The 12038-nt window shown below is 36.2% G+C and overlaps 1 protein-coding gene across 2 annotated transcripts; it reads left to right on the forward strand.

The window, feature by feature from the left end:
- The first annotated feature begins 299 nt into the window (after nucleotides 1-299).
- LOC110877926 (V-type proton ATPase subunit G 1) lies at nucleotides 300-7723 on the forward strand. Of its 2 annotated transcripts, none has more exons than XM_022126152.2 (4): nucleotides 300-435; nucleotides 5049-5138; nucleotides 6128-6228; nucleotides 7386-7723. In XM_022126152.2, the coding sequence occupies exons 2-4, from the start codon at nucleotides 5051-5053 to the stop codon at nucleotides 7527-7529; spliced, it is 333 nt and encodes a 110-aa protein (XP_021981844.1). In that variant the 5' UTR covers nucleotides 300-435; nucleotides 5049-5050; the 3' UTR covers nucleotides 7530-7723. The 2 variants fall into 2 exon arrangements, with proteins under 2 accessions (XP_021981844.1, XP_021981845.1); XM_022126153.2 differs by having other exon boundaries at nucleotides 383-435; nucleotides 5046-5138.
- Nucleotides 7724-12038: the final 4315 nt, after the last annotated feature.

The raw sequence follows: 12038 nt of genomic DNA on the forward strand, positions 1-12038 counted from the left end.
GTATTAAAGGGAGGAGTTCATAACGTAACAAAATAGGAACTTAGGAATCAAAATTTTCAAAGTGAAGACTCATGTTAACTCCGCCAAAAAAAAGCCCTTAAACACTACTTATCTGTTTACTCAATATACTATTTCAGTCGTCTATTATTTGTATTACATAAAATGAAAGACAAGATAAAGATAAAAAGAAAAGTTATCTTTTTTTTTTCTTAACGAAAAACGCCATAGTTGAAGTATTATCAAAGTATATAGACTAGAAATGCCAACTCACAAATAATCCAGGGGTAATACTTGTAATACACTCTAATTACAAGGATCTAATTCAAATAATCTAATCGTAAACAATTATTATATAAGAAAACAAAAAAACATCTTGTACACACGTCTAACCGGTTTCTCCTTGTTGGAATCATCAGACCGATCTCCGATTCTTAGGTACGTTTTTCTCGCTCTCTGGATTAGATCTCCACCAATTTCAGCATATGTAGACTTGAACTTAAATTCTTATCATCTGTTTTTTGTGGATCGCATTTGTTGTTGACTATGTTCTTGATCTTAAGTTTTGAATCGTAGTTGGATCTCAAATCTACAGTTTGCTGTTTTTGATTCTAAATCTTGTTAATTTGTTGTAGATCAGTTGAATTTGATTGTTATGTTGAGGATTTTTTAAGTTGATTTTGGTCATAATTTGTCAGTTTGGCTAGGGTTTTTGATGTGGTGGTGTATAGGTGTTTTTTTAGTTTGATTGAGGTGTATTTTTACTGTGAGTGATTGCTATCTGATGCAAAATTAAAACAAAATGGATAGAGTTTTCAGATTTGATTGATTTTTATTTGGGAGTCTGAAAAATAAAACAACCCGAACCGAACTAACCCGAACCCGAATAACCCATACCCGAACAACCCGAACTTTAAATGGGTTGATTATCGGGTCACTTTTTCCTATCCAAAAACCCGAACAACCCGACCCGAAACCCGAAAAAATAACCCGAAGAACACCCCTAGGCAGTTATGCTTCATGATGTTTTATGCTTTTCGTGTCAATTATTTTATTTTTTATAAGATATATAATTTTAAATTTATTTTTTAGTTCCGACTCCGGCTTACATTTTAAATTTTATAAGATATATTATTTTTAAATTTATTTTTTAGTTCGGCCTCCGGCTTACGCCTCGTGAGGCAAAGGGAAAACGCCTTGAGGCCTTTAAACCTTGCCCGTAAGAAACCCGAAGTTATAATTTCTTCACACACGTTGTAGATGGACATTTGTTTGTTGTTGAGAATCATGTTGTTTCTTGATTTTCAAATACACCAAGTTATCATAACGATCGCCTGGATTACCTTCTTGTGGGGCACATATATTGGTAGACTCTTCAGAAGATTAATGAGCTGGGCTACCGAATGAGTGTCAGTCACCGGAGTCGACACTGAATGGGTGTGGGATTAGGTGACACCCGCCCGATCACCCAAAGTTGATCACGTACCCTTTTTTACCCAAGTCGAAGCCGGATATATTAATATTTATATGGTCAATAAAAAATATAATAAATAGTATTATGAAGTTGTTATAAACTTGAAGTTATTTCCAACATAATAAATGTTGGAAGTGTAGTTGAGTTTTTATTTCACGTTGGTTAGGGAATTCCAATGGCTAATTTTGAACCAAATAAGATCATAAACGGGTATACCTGATACCTGCAGGGAAAACCTGTGAACCAGATGGCGATGTGTGTGGTACAAGTACAACATTGCTATCTGTTGATGCAGATTTTGTGTCTGATGCTTGTCGAATAGAATAGTTTTATTTTATGCTGAATTTGTAATAGTTAGTGAAACGGTCAAGCGAACGTGTATAGACCCGCTCGTTTGAAGTGGTCAAACGAGAGGGTTGTTGGTTTGACTGTGTGTGTGTGTTGCTAGACAAAGTTGCTGTGTTGTTATTGGTGTCGAAGGATAAGGCATCGAAGGATTATGAATATCCTTCGATGAGCTCGAAAGATACCCATCGAAGGATGGACCTCGAAGGATATCGAAGGATATCATTCGAGGTATGTGAGTATCTTTCGAAGACTGTCTGATCGAAGGATGATGTTTCGACCAGTCAGTCTGATCCTTCGACCTGCAGCCTGTGTTTTGGTATAAATACCAACACTTTGTCATTTGCAACATAAGAGTGAGAGCACAAGTGTGTGCTAGAGAGAGAATGGAGGTCTGAGACCTCACCGGGAGAAATCACCACTTGGTTTCTCCCCGGATGTATACTTCTTTGGTATTAGTTCGGTTGTCATGTAACCGGGCCGACTTGTAATGTTTACTACCGGATTAATACAAAGTTTGTTTGTTATCATCTCTCTTATCTCTTCCATCTTTGAACATGAACACGAAAATCACGGTTTCGGTCCCGAAACTGGACCTACAATTGGTATCAGAGCCATGGTGCCCGATTTAGTAAAACTAACCGTTTACTAAGTCACATGTGCTCTAGATCTGTGATTTTTGTGGGTTTTTGTTCAAGATGTAAAAAAGGTGAAAATGAGAAAAACCCAGATCTGGACCCGGATATCCAGATCTGTGCTAAACCGGGTGTTGGGTTTTATGTTTTTCTCCTAAATCTTCAAGTTTCCATCATCAAAAACTGTATACAAAGTGTTTTCGGTCAGATCTGCAGATGAACAGTCCTCCGTGTTCTTGATGTTCTTGACAGCTTCAAATTTCGAAAGATGCTGTTTGTCCTCGAAAGATTGAACAGTTTTTCGAAGGATGAAACAAAATTCAAAATTCAAATTTTCATGCTTCGAAATGTGCGAAAGTTGGTCACCTACCACATCAACTTTTCACCAACCTGTCGTACTTTCTGTCCTTGTGTCAGAACCATCGAAAGATATCTTTCGATCTCGAAAGATCATCCTTCGAACAAGGAGATTCGAAAGATGAACAGGAGTGCTCGAAAGATCATCAGTTCTTCGAAGGATCAAAAAGACTTCGAAGGATCAATTCTGAAGTGTACGAAGGATCAGCCATGTCCAACTTCGAAAGGTGTTCGAAAGATATGTGACATGTGCTCGAAAGATGCTCGAAAGATATGTGACATGTGCTCGAAAGACTTCGAAAGATCATCTTTCGAAGCTGTCTTGGTGTTTATCTTTCGTTTGATGCAGATGTTTCGAAGGATCCAGATGTTGTGGAATTTTATGAACTCAGACAGTGTGTTGGGGTTAATCATTTAATTCACTTGGAGTCGGGTCGGGTGTTCGCAAGGATTATTCATACCGGGCTTCAAAGTTTCAACATCAAAATTCGTACGGGCTTTGGGAACACGCGGGGTGATGCAGCATGATGAACACAAGAGATGATGAAGACTTGATGTTTGAAAATGTGGGGTAGTCACGGTTACCGATGCAATGACAAACATGGTAACGTGACTATTATGGGCCAAACACAACAGTTCCGCTTGGTGGAGGGAATTGGTGAATATTTGACGACAGTTTCTTTGAAGTGGAAAGAATCTGTTAAGGTTTAGAGATTTTGCCAAAGAAATGGGGGGATAAAAATTTTTTCATTTGTTGAATTTCTTCGGCAAAATTCTAAACGCAATCTCAGGTGGTAGAGTTTATGATCTTCTGGTGATTCAAACGGTTCAGCGTGGAATGTTTTGCACAGACACTTGAAGATCAAGACTTGATGCAGTTGTTTAAGAATGGAACCTTTATCATATGCCGGTTGGAGTTTTGGAAGATCAGCGGAAGATCGGTCAATTGATCCTTTTGAGGAAATTGCACAACACTCAACACGGATACGCGTACTTTGAGGGGGAAATCTTATACAATGAGCATCAGGATGCTACTTACCTGGATCATCGGTCAAGGGGGAATTTGTCTACACAGAGAAGATGAATACTTGGCTGAAGATTGATTGCAATTGCATTTTCAGCATTCGACAGCAACGGACAAGGGGGAATTTGTTGATGCAGATTTTGTGTCCGATGCTTGTCGAATAGAATAGTTTTATTTTATGCTGAATTTGTAATAGTTAGTGAAACGGTCAAGCGAACGTGTATAGACCCGCTCGTTTGAAGTGGTCAAACGAGAGGGTTGTTGGTTTGACTGTGTGTGTGTGTTGCTAGACAAAGTTGCTGTGTTGTTATTGGTGTCGAAGGATAAGGCATCGAAGGATTATGAATATCCTTCGATGAGCTCGAAAGATACCCATCGAAGGATGGACCTCGAAGGATATCGAAGGATATCATTCGAGGTATGTGAGTATCTTTCGAAGACTGTCTGATCGAAGGATGATGTTTCGACCAGTCAGTCTGATCCTTCGACCTGCAGCCTGTGTTTTGGTATAAATACCAACACTTTGTCATTTGCAACATAAGAGTGAGAGCACAAGTGTGTGCTAGAGAGAGAATGGAGGTCTGAGACCTCACCGGGAGAAATCACCACTTGGTTTCTCCCCGGATGTATACTTCTTTGGTATTAGTTCGGTTGTCATGTAACCGGGCCGACTTGTAATGTTTACTACCGGATTAATACAAAGTTTGTTTGTTATCATCTCTCTTATCTCTTCCATCTTTGAACATGAACACGAAAATCACGGGTTGGATCCCGAAACCCGGACCTACACTATCCCTAGGTGAATAGTTCTGTTTACTTTGATTGTTTCCTTCTCTTTCGTTTAGTTACCGATTTTATATATTATTCAGTTGCTTTGAGCTTGTAAGAGTTGGTGTTAATGCTGAACGCTGAAGTTACTACTTATTATAATTAGGGTACATTCTAACATTTTTTTTTTTTTTTTGTCAAATTGGTCTTCTAGAAACATGAATATTGTTTTCTAAAGATAATTTTTTTATGGATAATTCTTTGTATACAGTTTTCACATAATGCTCTTATCAATTATCATCCTTCAATTGTAAATAATTAAAAGAAACACAAGTATACGGATATATGTTGTTGAGGTTTATCTTGGAAGCATTACGGTTTAAGCGATTTATATAAACAATTTTAATCATTTTTATTTTATATTTCTGTGGCATATTAAAATCAGCAGACATGGATTCTAGCAGAGGCCAGAATGGAATTCAAAGCTTGTTAGCTGCAGAGCAAGAAGCTCAGCAAATTGTCAATGCTGCCCGAAACGGTCTGTACTTTATATTCTGATTTGGACTTTCCGTCTCACATCCTAGAAATTTGTAAACATTATTGTCCTGTTTATATCACATTATTACTACCTGCTTAAGTCAACTATATATTTTGACTTTTCTTGTTCAGTAGGCCTGTAAACGAACCGAACGTTCATGAACTGTTCGTGAACTTGTTCGGCGGGAAGTTCGTTTATGTTCGTTTATTTAATAAACGAACGAACACGAACAAAAAAATTTGTTCGTTTAATTAAATGAACGAACATGAGCGCACCTCGTGTTCGTTCATTAATGTTCGTGAACGTTTGTTTATGTTCGTTCATTTATGTTCGTGAACGTTCGTTAATGTCCGTGAACGTTCGTTTATGTTCGTTTAAATTTTAGTAAATACATAAATAGTTATATTTAAATGAATATAAGCTTTTCTAACTACTTATATAAATATAACTAATTAGTAATTAAGTTTTCTAGAAAAAAAAAATTAAAAAAATAAACTTGTTCTTAAATCATAACTGATCACTTACTTAATATTTATATTAAACCCTACTTGATTTTTGCATCTATGAACCCAAATTTATAAGTGTTTTCGGATAAACTGTAATATATTAGACTTTTTTGTTTGTGTTCACTAATGTTAAATTGTGTTTTTTATATTTGTTCAATCACGTTCATTTGTGTTCGTTTATGTTTGTTAAATCATGTTAATTTATGTTTGTTTATGTTCATTTGTGTTTGTTTATTTATGTTGGGGAACTGTTCGTTTATGCTTTAAACGAACGAACATAAACGAACACGATTGTTCAGGTTGTTCATAATTTTATAATATTTGAATTTTTGTCCTCGGTTTCTTTGTTTAGCTCCACATATTGACCTAATTTCTATTTGTAGCATATAAATCTATACCAATGTCAGATTTTAAGTATGACTATATAAGTCAAAGTCAAAGTATATGTAATTATTGATGCTTATATAACTTTTTTTTTTCCAGCAAAATTAGCTAGACTAAAACAAGCAAAGGAAGAGGCTGAAAAGGAGGTTGCTGAATTTCGTGCCCAAATGGAAGCCGATTATCAAAGAAAGCTTACTGAGGTAAGTCAAAAGTCAAAACACCGATTTAGATTAGTGCAGTGATATTGTTTTTTTTTTATTAGATTAAGCCAATTGTTGTGTAGGGGCGCGTTCATTACGGAACCAATTTTTAAATAGAAATTGTGATAACTGCATAAACACTTGTATGCAATTCTTTAAAGATATAAAGGGAGAGACAAAGAATGGCGGTTATGCGGTTACTTAACAGCCTTATGTATCACAGTTTAAGGCTTTAAGCAATATGCATAAGTGTTTATGCGGTTCCTGTGGTTTTTGAGTTTTTCCAAAATTGGTTTTGTATTCAACGACCCACTTGTTCTGTATGATGCAAACCTTTTGGTTCAGATCTTACAGAAACGGGCTTCCTTGCCAAAAATATATCTCATGGTAAATATTAAATGGTTGCAAAATTGGCGGGTCAAGCAGGTTTGCTAATGGGTCAAAAAAGTATTTTTGTACGGTTCTGGTTGACCACACCTTTGGCTCAAAGACTAAAAAAATGTTTTATTTCATTAATGATATAATTTTTTTAATACAGTGATTTTGGGATTTATTTTAATGCATTTATACAATCCACAGAATTAAACTTGTGCATTAGTAAAATTAACATAAATAAAATGTAAACGGGTCGAAGTCACCTCTAGAAAATCTTAAAAAATATGTTTTGTGATTCTTTAGAGTGAATTTCAAGGATTGTCCTTTATCTTTATACCCATTTTCAGGCGCTGTCCTTTATGTTTAAAATTGACGAGTTATGTCCTTTATGTTTTCATATCATACACGTTTTGTCCTTTAGGCCTAACCCAGTTAGTTTTTTAAGTTAAATTTGGTCATATGCTTTGCACATGAGGGCATTTTTGTCAATTCAAAGGTTGCAGAAGCTTTGAGCTGTAAATCTGCCGTTGAATTTACCTTTGAATTGACAAAAATGCCCTCATATGCGAAGTATATGACAAATTTAACTGAAAAAACTAATTGAGTTAGGCCTAAAGGACAAAACGTGTATGATATGAAAACATAAAGGACAAAACTCGTCAATTTTAAACATAAAGGACAGCGCCTGAAAATGGGTATAAAGATAAAGGACAATTCTTGAAATTCACTCGCTTCTTTATATTATTTTATTATATTTATTTTTATGTTCTGATTACAAACAGACTAGCGGGGACTCGGGTGCTAACGTGAAGCGTCTCGAGAAAGAAACAGATGCTAAGATCCAACACCTGAAAACCGAGGCTGAAAGAATTTCAGGCGATGTTGTTGGGATGCTTCTGAAGCATGTCACAACTGTAAGGTATTAAATTCGGTTTTATTTACGCATGTCGCGTTCGTTTGCGATTTGCTTGTCTATCGCCTTTCGATTTCTTGTTCTTGAATAAAAGCTGGTTCTTTACATTTCTGTTCGTTCGTCTTTGGTGATTTTAAACTCCATAATATTATTTATAAACAGTTGAAGCATTTGTTATTAATAAAGCTAGGATCGGTTTAATGGTTTGGTTTTGGGTTTAAATGTTTGCTGTTATTTGAACCAGCCACCGTGCGGTTCCTCCGCCACCGTGTTCTTCAAATCAATGTCTGATTCTTCATTGTTGCAAGAATGGCATCTAATTGTGTTGCATTGGTTGCTAGTGGATCTACCAAATTCCGGGTTATAGCCGCCATTCAATTTCCCAGCAATGGAACCAATAAATGAACTCGGAAATCAAACCAAATAAACGATGTAATTAACATATTTTAATCCAATTCGAGAAGGATTACAGCTCCAATTTTAAAGAGTAAAAACCCTAATTTTTATAAAATAAACAGACTCCATAAAATTAAACAAAGACTCCTATTAACAGCAATTACTATATTATTGAGAACTGACTACGAAACTGTTCCCACTACATGTTTATACCACTATTTTTCTGAATGAATTAATTGAATCAGCAACTGGGTCAAGTTTTGGGCTTAGATTTGGGTCGGGTTCTGAGCTGTTCGGTACCGGATATGTTGGATTTTTTTTTTCAAAATCAACCATTCTACCGCCTACATTTTGGTCATAACTCGTTTTTACCTAAACCAAATTCATACTTTATTAAAAGCTATGCGTTTTTACTCATTATCTGACCCATTTTTTCAGGGGTTATATGCGACTATAAGTTAAAATTATATTATATTTTTAAGTTGTAACGAGCTACCTAGAAGAACAACGATTGGCTGTAAAATGAGTATGATTTATTGGGCTTTTCTTTCATAGTTTTACCTTTTTTAGTGTTTTGTTTCAGATAAATCTAAACAGATTTAAGTTATTAATAGAACAATTATGGTATTGAGTTGTTTTCAATAAAAAAAATGTTAAATACTTGGAACGGATGGTTTTTTTAATGTTTAATTTTAGGGATGAGAGCAGTCTCATACATTACTGAAGAAATACCGATATTGAATTTAGGGAAATGTGGATACCAAATGTCACACCGAATCTACTGATTGGTTACCGGTATCGGTACCAGATTTTTGGTACTTTATCACTTCCACTTTGGTATTTTCTCTTATTTAGTTGTGACAATAGACGTAATGTGGCGTTTAGCTGATCAGTTGTAGATGACAAGCTCGATTCCTACTAATGGGCAACAACATAAGTTATCGTTGCTCAGTCTCTCACAGTTCCCGTTGATGGAAAACAGTGGAAACAACAAGGTTTAAGCAATTTCAAGTGATCATTAAACTGGTTAAATTGCGTTTAATACATCGCCTCTTCTACCCATTATTTGTATTTTGTTTCTTTCAAATGCAACAATTATCGTAACCTCCATTATATTTTATTTGTTTTCTATTCATATTGTGTAACTTTGTTTCTAAATTGTGAATAGTATTCATACTTCTCTCTCCCACCACATCTAGTTATTAACACATAAGTATTTATGCATTTCTTTTGAAATTTAAAATTGGTTATGTATTGATATTTTATGAAGAAACTTTTATATCTATAGCAGATGACTTATTATTCGAAAAGTTTTCTTAACATGTGACTTCTAGTGTGATCAAAGCATTTTTTTTTCCTTGTCGATTTTCGGACTCGCTTGGCTAAGACAATAATCTTATATGGGGGATCCCTGGTCAAGCATTTCCAAAATTTACGACCTTGGCTCTTTCCGTTCTCTGAGGTTCTTTAGATTTACAAATGTTACCTTATTTAATCAGTAAAAAAACTTGTTTTTTTTTGAACGGCCAACGAATCCTTCAAATGGGCTACTGGCGAAATTCACGACATCGGGATACACTCGTCTCCGAACCGGGGAAAACCCTCACCTAGGGCAGAAGCCCGTGAACAGTTGCCCAAATACACGACAGTGCGGTGAGGTAAAACTCATTCGGTTCAAGGATCGAACTAGTGATCGCCGCCTACTCGGCTAGTCTCTCATCATCACCAGGTGCCGCTAAAAACTAATGGGGAGAAGCAGAAACTGAAACTGGGTTTCTTGAAAACACAAGTCTGTCCCTTACTACTCCACCACAAGCTCATTAGAAAAAAAAAAAAAAAAAAAAAAAAAAAAAACCCTCAAAAAATTAAGAGTACTTCTAAAACGCAAACAATAATTAATTTGAATCTCTAATAGGTTTACAGGAATATTAGATGATAGTTTGTTGTTGGTAAGTCACCTAATTTGGGTTTGCTTCGTATATGATTCTGGTAGTTAAGACATAAACGGATATTGATAATTTATGTAGAATGATTTTTGTTTATAAAACTTTGGTCATTAGTTGTATTATATAATCAAAATTAACGATTAAAATATATATTTGATAATAAAATGGTAACTAATAAGTTAAATATGCATAAAATCCAAAGTCTTATTCTTTTTAATCTAATATGAGTCTTCCTATATAATTTATTAAACATTTGTACAATGCGTCAAACTAGTTATAACGGACGTATAATCCATTAAGCCACCCGGGGCGCCCCGTGGAAGATGGTTTTCCACGCATCGACTTCCGTGATACACCATCGCCACCATCTTCTATAACGCGTGAACTAGATAACGCGTTGCCATGGTCACACATGAAGAATTGAAGGTGCTGCACATGTTCGATGACGGAGATGAGTATGTGGTGAGTGATTGGCACCCCCACTAAAATCCATCACTAGTGATGAAACCAAGCTCGATATCGTGGTGGGACTTGATTGGATGTTGTGAGTCATGGAAAACAATCACTAGTGGAGCGCCCCTACCCCTTAAAATATGCACCCAAATTTACACTTTCAATTCATTTTTATAAGGAATTTTGATGGACTGTTAATTATAACGAGTTTTCCAAATCTCGTTCGCTTATATAATAGTTTTGATTTCGCAAGTATCTTCCCTCGTTACAAAAGCGATTTTAACGCATTACAATGACACACCCAACTTTTCGTATATAGTTAGGCTATGCGGTATGGTGATCATCCTTCTTTGGAAGATGATCCGCCAGGTAGGCGCCACATCATAATCGTATAGAGGATGATCCGCCATGACAAAACACTGGAATGAGAGGATGATCCTACCCCACCAATCATGTCAATTAAATTATTATTTTTTTTATTATTGCAAAGGAAACATCTTGAAAATGGGGTGGGTTTTGTCTTTTTGTGATCGTCAACAACGTTCAGAAGAGGACGACCAGGACGCTGAACCCGGGGGGGGGGGGGTGAAATGGACCGGCGCCGCACCGGGACGATGGGGACGTTCCCCCTACCGGTGAGCCTTATTGATGGGAGTACACTTATTTCCAGAATTCGTGCAAATTTGTCGTATCTTGAATGCTTCTTAAAAAGATTTTTTTATACAGTAGACAATTTGGAATTGTCAGAGCTTCATGATATAATTTTCTTGTAATATATTTAATAAAATACAAGAACATGTACATATTATTTGTTCTTATACCAAGGCAAAATCACCTGATTTGTGGCAAGATAGGTCTAGTCATATATACGTTCATGATCCCTTTTCAAATGTCGACAAATGTAACAAATTGAGATGAAGACTCATTTGAAAATATAAAATTTGTTGCTGGTTTTAAATAATTGGAATATAATACTTTAATTTTCTTTGAGACTAATCATCATCATCATACTCAGTAAATCCCACCAATAGCAAAACTAAGGTAGGATCTGAGAAGGGTAAGATGTAGACAGATTTACCTCTACCCCGTAGAAGTAGAGAGGTTGCTTCCAATGAGACCCCCGGCTCAATAGTAGTTTTGAATTAAACCTTGGACATGAGACACATAACACTCGGCAATTGGGATAAGGCCGATTTATGCGTGTTAGGGAGGCACGACCCCGTGCCTGACTGCCAGTGTTGTTGAATTTTTGAAAACTTACAGAAGGTAGGCACGAGCCCGTGCCTAATAGGCACGGCCCCGTGTGAGAGGTCCAATGTCAAAATATTCGCAGTTGTTAGGAGACACGGGGGCGTGCTTACTGCACACGACCCCATGCTGCACTTACTGAAATGAAAATTTCAGGTGAAAGACCTTTTGCTTCGTTTATCGGGTTTTTGGTTCAAAATCCTTTGGCTGGTTTCAATCTCCTTTTGAGTGCGTTTATTCCTACAAAGAGAAAACTTAAAACAAAAGCATTAACTAAGAACAAAACTAAGTCTTAAACACGAGTGTTCCTTCAAAAGGAAGCTATACCTTTGCAAAAGGAACATGCATGTTTAAGTAAACTACTTTTATTAATTCATATTCCATGGAATGCCTCCATGGTGCACCATGTTTATAAGGGTCATTGGCTAGATCCAAGGTCGGTCAAATGTTACCCAAGCGGGATGACTCGGATCCCAAGT

This window comes from Helianthus annuus, chromosome 9 (assembly GCF_002127325.2).
Source record: "Helianthus annuus cultivar XRQ/B chromosome 9, HanXRQr2.0-SUNRISE, whole genome shotgun sequence".
NCBI classification, from domain to species: Eukaryota; Viridiplantae; Streptophyta; class Magnoliopsida; order Asterales; family Asteraceae; genus Helianthus; species Helianthus annuus.